The 14311-nt window shown below is 47.9% G+C and overlaps 1 protein-coding gene across 3 annotated transcripts in view; it reads left to right on the top strand.

The window, feature by feature from the left end:
* AKNA (AT-hook transcription factor) overlaps nt 1-14311 on the top strand; it is a 223918-nt gene that overhangs the window by 40446 nt on the left and 169161 nt on the right. For all 3 annotated transcript variants that reach the window (XM_085611866.1, XM_085611856.1, XM_085611848.1), the window contains exons 7-9: nt 7230-7357; nt 8480-8696; nt 11560-11705. In XM_085611866.1, the coding sequence (XP_085467992.1) occupies nt 7230-7357; nt 8480-8696; nt 11560-11705 (491 nt within the window). The remainder of the gene's footprint in view (nt 1-7229; nt 7358-8479; nt 8697-11559; nt 11706-14311) is intronic.

The raw sequence follows: 14311 nt of genomic DNA, 5'->3' as shown, positions 1-14311 counted from the left end.
AGAACGTGTGTCTCTGGCATCTCCCCTCCATTGTCTGTGGGTGCTGGTGTCTCTGGCATCTCCCCTCCATTGTCTGTGAGTACTGGTGTCTCTGGCATCTCCCCTCCATTGTCTGTGGTTACTGGTGTCTCTGGCATCTCCCTTCAATTGTTTATGAGTGCTGGTGTCTCTGGCATCTCCCTCCATTGTCTGTGGGTGCTGGTGTCTCTGACATCTCCCCTCCAATGTCTGTGGGTGCTGGTGTGTCTGGAATCTCCCCTCCATTGTCTGTGAGTACTGGTGTCTCTGGCATCTCCCTTCCATTGTCTGTGAGTACTGGTGTCTCTGGCATCTCCCCTCCATTGTCTATGGGTACTGGTGTCTCTGGCATCTCCCTCCATTGTCTGTGGGTGCTGGTGTTTCTGGCAACTCCCCTCCATTGTCTGTGGGTGCTGGTGTCTCTGGCATTTCCTCTTGCCTCTTAGTACTGGTGTCTATGGCATCTCCTTTTGCCTCTTTGTACTGGTGTCTCTGGCATCTCCTCTTACCTCTTTGTGCTGGTATATCTCCTTTATTACCGCTCTTCAGTTTTGTCAAAACTCTTCAATAGCAGATAAGTTTCCATACCTCGCTTACGTCTCTCCTGAATGATCTGTTAGTGCTGATAGTTATATTACTTGTACTGCTTGTGAAACCTAGCACGTCTGTGACTGCGTACATCAGTTTCCTCCAATACCCGTGAGCCATTACACCGTCCTCCATTGGCTGAGAGTGTTGACACATCTTTTCCATAACTGCTAGCTGTGTCACCCCTTCTTAATTGCCTATGAGTTATAATATTTCCCTCTGTAACTATTGAGCAATGACACTTTAAATGTGAAAAACATTATTGTTTCACCTGTCAGTGTGGTCATACCGTCTCCATAGCCCCTGAATGTTGTGTTGTCATTTTTATTGTCTATGCGAGCTGCTTTCTCACCTGTGTGGGCTTCTACCTTACACCCTTCCTTCCTTTGTTACCTGTGTGGACTGCCATCTCACCTCCCTTCCATCTGCGGGCTGCTACCTCGCCTCCATTATCTGTACGGGCTCCAATTTCACTTCCCTGGCATGGGTAGGCTGCCATCTCACCTCTGTTGCATGTGCAGGTTGCCATCTCACCCCTTGCCTGTGCAGGCTGCCATCTTACCTATTGCCTGTGCAGGCTGCCATCTCACCTGCCTTGCCTGTGCAGGCTGCCATCTCACCTGCCTTGCCTATGCAGGCTGCTATCTCACCTGCGTTGCCTATGCAGGCTGCCATCTCACCTGCGTTGCCTATGCAGGCTGCCATCTCACCTGCGTTGCCTATGCAGGCTGCCATCTCACCTGCCTTGCCTATGCAGGCTGCCATCTCACCTGCCTTGCCTGTGCAGGCTGCCATCTCACCTGCATTGCCTGTGCAGGCTGCCATCTCACCTGCCTTGCTTACGCAGGCTGCCATCTCACCTGCATTGCCTGTGCAGGCTGCCATCTCCCCTGCCTTGCCTATGCAGGCTGCCATCTCACCTGCCTTGCCTGTGCAGGCTGCCATCTCACCTGCTTTGCCTGTGCAGGCTGCCATCTCACCTGCCGTGCTTACGCAGGCTGCCATCTCACCTGCATTGCCTGTGCAGGCTGCCATCTCACCTCTCAGGCAACTCTTCCCTGATGCCTGTGCAGGCTTCCATCTCCTTTTCCATTGTTTTTACCTGGAGAACTTCCTTGCCATTGGCTGTTTAATGGTGACTGCTATTCCTCTGGCGTGAAGCTCCCACAATGCTCCTCTATTGCTTTGGAATGCTAGAGTTTAATTTATATTAATACCCAACGCATCCCTCCGGAATTCTGACTTACTCCCTTAGTAGGAGGGGTCCTGATCAGTGTTCCCGGGATTTACCGCTCTCTGGGTTTATCCAATTTTCCCGCTGTCTCCAGGACTGGGTTTACCGGGTCCGCAAATGCCAGATCCAGTAATTCCAAGCCGTGTGCAGTACTCCGCTACGACAGAAGAGCGAGAGAGGCTGGCTGGATGGAAAGGAGACGAAGGGAGTGGGCCTGCTTTGAGCATTTGTACCAGGGCTGCTTTTGGTTTCTTAGTCCGATTCTGGTGTTAAAAGGGAGACAGAGGGAACATTTGAGCCTGTTGTTTCCCCGAGAAAGGGGGAAAACAAGCGAGTAGGCACCAGGGTTTTTTTTTTTGCAGTTATGTAGCGCCCACTCTACCCGAAGGTATCGGAGCGCTTTACATCAGCACCAGTTGCATATACTGACGGACACATTCATTTTTTAAGGCACGGGGAGAATAAGTGATTTGCCCAAAATCACAGGCTGTTTGAGCCTATCACCAAACTCGAACCTGATTCCCCAGGCTCAAAAGTTGGCCGCTCTAGCCGTTAGTCCAGGTCCACATTTTGTTGTGTGCTCCTGGGGAAGTACGAATCCCCGGATTTAAATCACAACACCTTGCTTTGTAGCCTTTGTTCCAGGCAAACGTTTTCCATACATCTTGATTCGAAAGCGGTTCTATTTTGTAACACAAGAGGGAGACAGAGACCATACAGTTATGAAATCATATTGAAACGCACCGACTGGGAGAACCATCTCCCATCGTCTCCGAGTGGCCCTTAAATGCAGCAGGGCCCGGTAACAGCAGTTATGGTAAAGTGTAATGAACATCAAAATTAAAAAAGTTTGCCATATAGTAAATAAAGTAACAACATTAAAAGATGCTACATCACTATTAGCTTAATTTTGAAATAAATATTTAATTGGTTGAAATATGTTACATTCAATTTAAATTATTATTCTGAAATTTGAATTAAAAGATAAATCCCCACCTGAAGAAAACATATTTTTATTATGTATTATTAATTATGATTTGATTTGAAAGGCTTTATTTCGACAAATAGCATGTCTTAAAAAGCAATACATATACACACACAATTTTATAAAAACGATAAAAGGAGCCAATTCATATCAAAAGATGCATACAATTCATAATACGAAGGCGCCAATAAATTACATAAAAGGAATACATTGTAAAACCAGGATTAAAAAAGATACAAAAGCCTATTTGATCTAATCGACCATGCCCAGATTAGAAACTTCACCAGGCCACAGGCAAAGAGGGGCCGCGAGTCCGTTTTCAAAATTCGTAAGGCCTCCCTATGGTGTCTAGTGCCTAACTCTCTACAAAGAGGTTTCAACCACCTGCGACGAGGAGCTTCATAGGCAGGGCATTCGAATAGGAAGTGGGGAACTGACTCTATCCTTGACATACAATGCGGACACAAAGGAGTAGTCTGGGCTGGGGCCTTCCACCTAGCAGTTAGTTCACCCACAGGAAGTATTCCTACTCTAAATTTAAAATACAATGCCCTATCTCTGGGTTTTGATATAATATCGAGATAGGGCTCGCGGAATGGGACCTCCTTCACTAATAGGAATTCAGCAGTGGGCCTACATTGCTTAGGATTAGTGTTTCGTCCGTCTATCACCCATCTCCAATACAGTTTCTTCAAGACAGACTTAGGGGGAGCAGTTCTTGACTGCCAAGCTTCTTCTAGACCCAATTCTATCAGTAGTCGCTTAACTTCCCTCAACCAACTAATTTTGGGCCAGCCAGGCATCGATAAGATCTCTTTTAAACCGTCTGCGTAGCTGGCCAGTTCGGGGACTCTCCAAATGCGAGCCCAAAGAAGAAGAGGACGCATCCTTGCCTGATCGCTAATGGGATAACTACCCATGTCAAGCAATAAAGGTAAGGTTGGGGTGCTGTATGGGAGCCCCATTAGGTCCTTGAGAAATTTATTTTCAGAGCAGGACAGCTGGTCCACGTTTTGCACACCCCAAAGATCCGCCCCATAGAGCGCCGCACTCACACCTCTTGCCCTATAGATGTCAAGTACCGGGGCAATTGGCTTGAGGGAGGAGGCCCGTTGTTCCTTAAGTAATGCCCCCGCCACCCTTTTATGGTTCAACAACATCTTATGGAGGTGGCAATTCCATCTCATAGTGTCACAGAGGCGAATTCCTAAATAGCCAAATTCTTTAACCCTTTCTAGGGAAACTGATTTTAGTGTGGGTGGCCTACCAATCTTCTTTGGGGGATTCAAGACCAGGTACTTGGTCTTACCAGTATTGATTTCCAATCCCCTCAAATCACAGAAAGACTGAAAACTAGTTAAAAGGTTCTGTAGCCCTACCGGGGTCTTAGAAATCAGTACGGTATCGTCTGCAAACAGGAGGGTAGGTACCCTCCTGCCTGCCAACGATGGGGCATCTGAAGGGATTTGTAAAAGGTGGTCCACCACTCCGTTAACATACAATGAAAACAGAGTGGGGGCAAGAACGCATCCCTGACGGACACCTCTGTTTACAGGTATTCGTGATGTCTTTTGACCCTGGTTTCCCCACCTAATCTGCGCAAAATTTTCAGCGTGCATCTTAATTAACAGGGACAATAAATATGGGGGCAAACCCAGCCCAGATAGCACCCTCCAGAGATGGCTACGAGGAACCAGGTCAAAGGCAGTCCGCAGATCTATAAATGCCAGGTACAGACTGCCTTTGCCCAGAACAACCACTTTACAGAAGTGCATCAACAACCGGAATGTTTGCTCAATAGTCCCAGTACCTGTTCTAAAGCCTGCCTGGAAATCGGACAGAATACCCTTCTCCTCTACCCACTGTAAAACCCTCCCCAGGACCACCTTTCCTGCCACCTTCTGCGTGGAGTCTAATAAACTTATGGGGCGATAATTTGCTGGGTCGTCCCGACACCCTTTCTTGAAGATCGGGACGACCTCAGCGCCCCTCCAGGATTCTGGGAAATCTGCATCTAAAAAACTAGCATTTAATAGTGAGGCAATAAGTTTCCCCCATTCTATCGCATTGATGCGTAACAGGTCCCCTGGTAGGCCATCCGGCCCGCAGCTTTGTTAGGGACAAGACACTTAATTGCATCCACCACTTCCTTGGCCGTAAACATAGAGTCTAAGCTCAGCTCACGGAGGTCCAATAGTGGGGCATCAATGGGAACTTCCCCATTGTCCGTTACTACATTATATAAATGGGAGAAGTGGTCGAACCACGAGGCCTCAGGGATATTACATGTTATAAGCGAGTCCACAGGTTTATCTCTGGCTCCAATCAATTCCCAAAAGCCCTTCGAGTCCCTAGCGGAGCTTGCCAGTTTCAGATCACACCAAAACTGGTTCTCCCACTCTAGCTTTGCCCTAGAGATGGCACCTCTATAACTTTTCCTAGCAGTACTAATCAAACCACCGTCCTTAAGTTTAACTGCATTGATTAGATCCCTTTTGGCGTTACGACAAGCAAGCGAATACCAGCCAGGATTGCCCTTTGGGCGACATCTATTATTGGCCCTAGTGCTTGCATTCCGAACTAAAAAAAGGCCGCCCAAGGCTTTAGTGGTTTGCACAAACAATGTGGAGATCTCATGGGCACTAGTTGTGGCAAGGTCCAAGCTGGACAAGACATTTACCATAATTGACCTTGCTTCCAGCATCTTATCCTCATTGCCAACAATGTTCCTCCATCTTAGCCGCCTCCCACAATTTGAAGGACATACTTCACGTGTTGACCTCCAATCATGTGGAGTTTGTTCATTAGACCCTACAGTCCACAAAGGGGACAAAGACAATTACAGGGGATTGTGGTCGCTATCAGTAGAAGGAAGAACCACCATATCCATCAAGTGGCCCCAAAGTTTATAGTTCAACAGGAGGATTGGCCAACCCTGTTGAATGTGTGTGCCCCACAAGAATCTGACTTTGTCCTGCCATTTACAGCCCTTACACCGTGTTCCAAGGAGAGAGCATTAAGATCAATGACACTTTGAGTCCATCTCTTAATCGGTGGTACTGAGAGATGGGGGATGCCTCTCCTAGCGTCGTCCTCCTGGATACCCAGTATATCTTCCGCTGCTAGGGGTTCAAAAGTACAATTAAAGTCCCCAGCAAACAAGACGAACGAATCGACACCACAAGACCTAAGCTCGTCATCGACGCCCGTAAGGGACAAAGTCGACATACCACCCCTAGAACCTCTAACATAAATGTTAAGCCGACATTAACAACAGAAGGTGAAGGGTGGTAGGGCGGTGGCCTCACTACTTCCATTCTTGTGGCTAGACTACCGCAATCATCCTCCCCAAGCACTGCAGATAGCTTCGCTTTGGGTTGGCAGACAGCGTGTCAGTAGCCATAGCATGGCCAGTTGGGCGGTGGAGATGGATCATTACAAAACAAGCTAAATCGTGACCGGTTTTGATGGGCTTGTCTATCAACCCATCCCTCCCAAACGGGGAATCTGGCTGGCCTAACAGGGGTTTTTCGGGGATTAAAGTAGCACAAAAAGTAAGTCAGAAAGTGAGGCTCCCGCTCCACCGAGGGAGCTCGTCCGTTTTTAGCGCCTCCGGGCGCGGAAGTGAGTTCGTTTCGGGGCGGGACCACAGCCGGGAATTCTGGGGGCTGTAGGCAGAAACCTCCGCTCAGTGACCGCTGCGATCGGCAATTGCAGCAGCGGCGGTGGGAGGGAAATGACAGGGCAGACCACAAGCGTCCAACAGTCCAGCTCCTCTGCCCAGGGTCTTACAAATCTCTGCGTCAGCTTCTCCACAAAGCCGTAGATCTCGGGCCAGTTTACTCCTATGCTGCCAGACCAGAAAACAGCTACAATGACCAATAATTAATTATTATAAGTGATGAATAAATTAATCACAATTAATGTAGTTAGATTTTTAATAAAAATATTGTTACATTATTTGTTATTTTCAACATAGGGTATTAAACTGTTTTATGATTAAATATATATATATATTTAACATTAAAATATATTCATATTTTAAAATATTTAAATAATTTAAAAGTGTAGAATACCTTTGTGAATCAGGACCATAGAACCCAGTTTACATCAAAGGCACATTTAGTGATGACAAGCAGCCACCAGGCAACATGCTGCTTCTCAATTTTTATGCAGTTTTGGAACTCTTAGCTCTGTGCAGTGTTGCTGTTTCATGCACTTGTTTTGTTTCTTGTGGTGAAACGTTGATGAACGTCTGCATGCTTCTGAGATGCAGGCTCCTTTGTTTCGTGTTCTGGCCACCCCAAGTGGCATTGTGTGCACTAGGCCCCATGCGTAGGACAGTAGGCCACAGATAACCCAAAGCCTATGAACATCTCCTAATCCATGTTCGTCTCCTTCCAGAGCCTCCAGAGACTGAAGGGGGCACAGGACACTTTGGAAAGGGCCTACCTCCAGGCCCGGGAGGAGCACCGCCTGCTGCAGCAGCGGCGAGGACCTGGCGCGCACAACGGGGAGTTCGATCCAGACAGGTATGCGGTATGATGTTTAGCATGGGCCTAAAAAGCGCACAAGTCACCACTGAGACGGCCTTGGCAATAAGATGAATCATATGTGTTGGGTGAAGTACAGACTCTCTCCCTTTCATCCTCAGGTTACACCTGGTGGTCCTCTGGACCTTACCGTTGTTGGGTGAAAGGTGTTTGGAAATATCCCTGCTGTATTGTTTAAAGGTCTTTCTGTCCTTGCACTTCGTCTTCATCTGCTCTTTCTCTTTTTACTCTAGATCCTTCTTTCTCTTTCCTTCTTTTTCTCTTTTGCTCTTTCTGTCTGCCTTTCTCTTTCCCTGCATATCTATCTGAGGTCAGAGTGGGCTGCTCTCACAGCCTCCCTTCCTGTCTCCTTGTATTATAGATTTGGCTCATGGGCTTTCTTCCATGGCGTTTTCAGACTTCGACTTCCCTTTTTATCTCCTTGTTCCAAACACTTTTAAATCCTGGCTCTTCTGCTCCATGCTGCACTGATGGATGTTGTTCCCTGTTCAGCAGTATTTCCGTTTACGCCCTTCCTGCAGACTGTTTAATGCTTAAAATCAGTAGCGTAACAACAAAATGATGGGGCCCCTTGCAGAATGTGATGAGGGACTCGGCGGCTCCCAGATAGCGCAGATATTCATTGGTCTTGGCCTCAACGGGGTGCACCCTGAACTATGCCCGCTACACTATATGGGCCTTCTCGGGAAAGCAGAGTGACTTTACCAAGCGTTTAACTATTTCTTATTCCATGCCATTGCATGTATACCGCAAGGCACTGCAAGGGCATGGCTTAAAGGGTGAAGGGTCTCCATCCCAACATTCCCTGAGTATCCTCTATGTTCTGTCTTACCTCTGCTCCTCTCCAGACTCTTGACATGTGTTTCTAGTGTTCCAGTGTTTGCTTCTTTTGGCATGTGCTTCAAAAACCTCAATGTCCTAGTATCCCCTATTAGAATTATTTTCCAGGGCTTGCTCTACAGGTGGATTGTGGTTCTAGCACTCCAGCATTCCTAGTTCCCTTTTGGGTAAGAGTCTAGACTAATTAGGGACCAATTCCAGCCCGATTTAAGGTCTCAGGTTCCGATACTCCAACTCAGTGTAAAACATTACCTTTTTCAGGGTTGTGGAGGGTGAGATATTCCGCCTCGGAATGCAGCTGGAAGAGCTGAAGGATGGGATTGACCAGACCATGCAGAACCGGCCCGGTCCAAGTGTCCATCCAGGTCCCGGGCCACCCCCTAACATACACACCACACTCCTCTCAGATGATCTAACGCAGCAACCCACGCCATCTGCAGTAGCCCCTGTACCAGCTGTGCGCACCCCGTATCCAGAGGTGAGTGAAATCAAGTTACTCTGACAGATTTCATGGTGATCCCAACTACCAGGTCTGCCCATTCCTACAGCTACTGTTCCAGCCCATGCCTTCATTGTTACAGGTACTGCTCCTGTCTATTCCTTCATTACTACAGGTACTGCTCCTGTCCATTCCTTCATTACTAAAGGTACTGCTCCTGGCCATACCTTCATTGGTACAGGTACTGCTCCAGCCCATTCCTTCATTACTACAAGTACCATTCCTTTACTCATACAGCGAGTGTCCATCCCGTGCATTTCTACATTTTACAGGCTAACACACAGCCATTCATGCTATCACTGCTATCTCCCATTCCTACAGCCAGTGCTCATGTCCATCCTTACAGGCAGCCATTCATGCAGCCAGTTCTATCTCCCATTCCTACAGCCAGTGCTCATGTCCATCCTTACAGCAGCCATTTATGCAGCCAGTGCTACCTCCCATTCCTACAGCCAGTGCTTCTGTCCATTCTATCCATTACTCACCATTCTTACAGTCTGTGCTCCTGTCCATTGCTTTGGCCTGGGGCTCACACCCATTGCTACAGCTAGTACCATTAACCATTCCCACAGAGTGCCTATCCATTGCTGAAGTGGTGCGGTCCATTGTTACTGTCACTGCTCTTGTCCATTCCAAATGCCGGTACTCTGCCTGAACCCATTCTTCATATGACCTTTCCACAAATGTGGTTCTCTCCATTCTTACTCCTAATGCCACTGTTCATTCCCACAGTCAGTAACCACACAATGGTCTGTGCAGCGCTAAGTCCTAGTCCTAGGGTCAGTGCTTATGGTCATTCCTGTAGACAGTGGCCCAGTGAATTGCAAAAGGCATCAAGCATCTATTCCACAGACTGACACATTTGGTGATAGCAAACTAAAATAAACACCTAACGCACCACATTGCACAGCCCGATGTTATGTGCTGTTACCCAGAGCCAATGATGTAATTCTATACCCTAGAGCCAGTATTTGTCCACACGTCTGCAGTCATTGCTCATGGGCCTGCTCCAAAGACAAGTGGTCTTAACCCAATGTGCCAAAGGGAGCACGCATAGACTTCTGCCGCTGCCAATGCTCGTGACACTATCTTTTCCCATATGACAGCCAGCTCTGTGCTATAAACAGCATCTCTACACACCAGCACAGGAATCATTCCTATGCTGTGATTCACACCAGTCCTGTTCCACAACCCTTACAGTATTCACTTTATACCCCACATCCAGTATACAGTGCACCTGTACAGTTATCACTCCTACACTGTCCACCCAGGCAGTGTTCCCGGACACACATACAGGAATTCTGCCTATAGTGAACTCTGCAGCCAATGCTGTTGCCCATGGAACGGTCATTTGCTACCATATTCTAATGCACTTGAAAAACATTGGTGAGGTGCATCCCTGCACCTCACAAAGCAGCCATTGCTTCTGTATCCCTAATACAGGAGTTGTGCCTGGACTGGACTTTGAAGCCCATGGTCCTGCACATCCGTAAAGGAATTGCTACTGTATTGTATACTCCACAATAAGCATTACTGCACAACTGAACAGTAATCCTCCATGCACTGCTATCTGCATCTACTGCTCTTGCACCCCATGCAAGAATCATGTCAGGCCATGCTCCTGCACAGCTATACATTCATCACTCATGTGATTTACTTTGCAGCCAGTGTCCCTGCACACCAGTGCAGGAGTTACCCCTGTACTGTACACTGCAGCCAATGTTCCTGCAAAACTACAGACCTCTTTCACAGTCTTCCACAACTAGTGCCCCCTCATACCCTCGCATCAGGCATTCCGAAATGATCCCATAAAATTAGAAGTTTATCCAATGCTTCTGTTGCACAGTGCACCTGCAATGTGACCACTAGAGGTGGGCGAAGAATTCTGCTTTACCAGCGGAGTTCGCAGACTTTTGCCCACTTTGCGCTCTGCGCAGAGTTGCGAAAAACTCTGAGAAGTGACACAGAGCAGAGTTTTTTGTCTCGATCAGCTTGATCACATGCTTGACCTCGTCCCGGTGAGATTTCTCAACGCAGGCGGTCGCGGCAGGTTGCGACCGCGCGTATTGAGAAATCTGCTGTTCGCGTTGAGGAGGCTACCGCTGAAGTAGAATGTCTAATCGTGCAGCAGATTGCTGCACAGCCCTCTGGTGCAACGCATAGTGCCTTTCTCACTGATTTTACAGCACGGGACAAACTCCCGGCGCTAGAAATCAGTGCGAGCAGCGTGACTTAACAGACTCCGCTGCTGGCAGAACTCTGCGGAGCGTGGCAGGGTTTTTCTGGCACTTCACGGAGTAAAACTCTGTGAACTCTTCCAGACTTAGTGACCACAACGCTTCCAATATTCTGAATTTGTCCACCACCTCAGCAGTCAAAGGTCCTGAACAATTGTGTACTGTGTTCCTGAACTACTCCTTATGATCTACACTTAGTTATTGTTTGCAACGTCTAATACTCTTGCAATATCCTTTATGCATAGGAATCTTGCACTGTTCCTCATAGCCTGCACTTCCTTATTATCCCCAACATCCAATTTTCCTGTAGTATGCTCTAGACATAGGGTCCCTGCACTGTCCACTATTGCCTTGATGTCTCTACTATCACAACAGTCTGTGCTCTGGCAGTATGCTCTATATATGGTGTACCTTCAATATCCCAGAGTGTCTACAAGCCTTTAATATCCCCATGTTAGTATGCCTCCCGATCTAGTAACTTCCTTCACAGCTAGCCATTTCCACTGTCTGCCTTCTTTCACACACATCACAGCCACTGCTTCTGTAATTAACCAGCAGCACTTTTCTATCATATCTGAGGCAAACATCTGTATTCCTTCTCCTAGACTCCAATTCCGAAGGAGAGCACTGCACATGCCCAGGTGGAGGTGAGCTCGGCCAGTAGTGAGAGCGAGAATGGTGAAGATCTTCCTGAGCCACTGCAGCACAAGCGCTCAGAAGTGGAGAAGGGCTTTGACCACCTCCTGGGACAGTAAGTTTGCCAGTCATTTGTCTAGTTCTCACACATTATTGTGCAGGTGATTTTGCAAACATATTTACCTCACCTCATACATTACCACATGTGGCAGTGCCCATTTGCCACATAAATAGTCACATGGTCTGGTTACAGATATTTGACATTCTTCACTCTGATCTAGCCCCCTTTTAGGCCTCTAGCCTATGGTGGCAAAGTTATTAAGGGGGCGGGGTGGGATGTGTGTGTGTGTGTGTGTGTGTGTGTGTGTGTGTGTGTGTGTGCGTGTGTGTGATTTATCATGGGTAAGCGGAGAGACGTTTTAAGGATCCCGTGTCCCCCTGTTTTCCAATGCGAGCAAAGTGAGATAAAGCCCTGCAATGTATCTGCTGATTTAGAAATTATCCTGTTCCATTTCACTTACTAGTTACTGTGAAAGTGCATTAAGGGCCTCTTTATAGGTAGATGCAACTGCTTGTGTTATTCAAAGAAATGTTTTCCATTAGGAGCCTGTGTGGCTGCTTGTTTTGATATGTTTGTTTACGTTCCCTGTGCGGCTGCTTGATGGAAACCACTGTGTCAATCTTCAGACATGCCATCCTGCAGCGGCCTCATCAAGATTATCTAGAGTCAGGCATTCCCAGGAGTGAAAAAGTCCCACTCGCAGTTCTTAAGTGTCCCCTCTGCTCTAATGAATGCTCTAGCCCCTCCTGTTTGTATGTTTTCTTAGCAAAAACTGAATGCGCTGTCTTCTTGGAAATGATTATCTTAATTACACCCTCAGAGTTTACTGACTGTCCCAGGAGCAAGAATATTTATGTGATCTATGTGGATCTCTTTCAAACACAATTGTAGTCCTACCGTAAACCCTTAAACACACTTATCCATCTGAGTCTATAAGTAATAGTCTTTATGTATTGAAAAATATGTTATATATTCACTGGAAAAAAAACAAAGGTTACAAGGATGGTATAGTTAGGAAATAGAATTAAAAAAAACCTTGGAAATTCACTGAAAAAAACAAAAGGTTACACGGCAGTTAAAGTTAGGTTCAGATTTCACTTGTACAAAACCATAGAAATTCACCAGTTATAGTTACTTGACCTAACTATAACTTATGCCCCCGCAATACATTGCTTATGGCCTCATATATTACATCACTCATGACATGGTCCGTGTCCTCACTGATGACATCTCAAATGACTTCACTTATTACATCACTGAGGACATCATCCACAAAACCACTCGCACACCCACTGGCACCCCCTACAACCTCTCATACGGCCACTCACACATGCACACAGCCACTCACATATGCATTCACAAACCCATAGACGTACTCACACACCCACTCCTCCATAGAGCCACTCACCCACCCACCCACCCACTCACTCATACAGCCACTAACACAACCACTCGCCCATACAGCCACTCATACAACCACTCATACAACCAATCACTCACCCATTCACACAGCCATACACTCTGGCTTGTTTGCAGAGTGGTGGGGAAAGGGGTGGGTATTCACATCAGCTCTCAGATGATGGAGGTAACAGGAGAGGTTTTTGCCCCCCAGAGACCCTCAGTATCTAAGGACACTTGATCCCCTAACCAGTACTGCACCAGGAGGTGCGTTTGCAGAGTGCTGGAGTGAGAGGGCCCGGCCTTGGATGACCTCTCAGTAATCCCGCTCTGTGGGACTTACTGGAGGCAACAGGAGGAGTTGTAGGCCCCAAGGACCCTCACTAGCCAAGGGGACTTCATCCCCGAACAGGTTGTGCACCAGGATGCCCCTTTGCAGAGTAGTTGATGAAGGGTGACTTCCCCCCTGGGCCAGCGTTTAAAAAAAAAAAAAAGAATTATAATAGGGAGGGGGCTGTGCTGTCCATTTGCCCAGGCCAATTTCGGCCTCGAAGAACCCATCCCCTGGGACCAGGCCTTTTCGATAAAAATGTATGTTTATAAGGGGAGGGGGACCGCACAGCCCCCCTCCCCGTGTCGATTTCAGCCCCAAGGACCCCATCCCTGGGGCCTGGCCTTATTAGAAAATAGTTTTTTAATAGGGGATAGTGGTGCACGGCCCCCTCCCCTAGCTGATTTCGGCCCTGAGAACCCTGGGGCCCAGCCATTACACAATGAGTAGGGGGCCACACGGCTGATTTCGGCCTTAGGGAACCCCATCCCCTGGGCCCTGGCCTCTTTATTCTGCGGGCCCCTAGGGCACCCAGTGTTCTGTGTTGGGGACCGCGAGAGATACCCAAGGCCCCTGTGGTCCCTGCCAGCTTCTCTCCTCCTGCGGTAGCCAGCATTGCTGTGACAGACAGGGGGCTGCTGAAAGGCAGCACTATGTCTGTCAGAGCAATGTTTTCATAGGTGGTGGCACCCGGGGCTGTGTAGGGGCCAAGCAGCCCCCCACATCAAATTAATTAAATAATTAACTATAGTGCCCCGGGGAAGTGGTGGTACCTGGGGCTGCAGGGGGGGGCTTGTGGGCCCACATTATATTAACTATAGTGCCCCGGGCAGGTGGTGGCCCCCGGGGCTGAGGGGCCACTTGGGCCCCACTGCAGTAACTTAACAACACTTGCCTCCGGGAGGTGGCGGTCCCCGGGACTGCGAGGGGG

This window comes from Triturus cristatus, chromosome 1_2 (assembly GCF_964204655.1).
Source record: "Triturus cristatus chromosome 1_2, aTriCri1.1, whole genome shotgun sequence".
Lineage (NCBI taxonomy): Eukaryota > Metazoa > Chordata > Amphibia > Caudata > Salamandridae > Triturus > Triturus cristatus.
The sequence above is the reverse complement of the archived record's forward strand: the minus strand, read 5'-3'. Positions and strand labels throughout refer to the sequence as shown.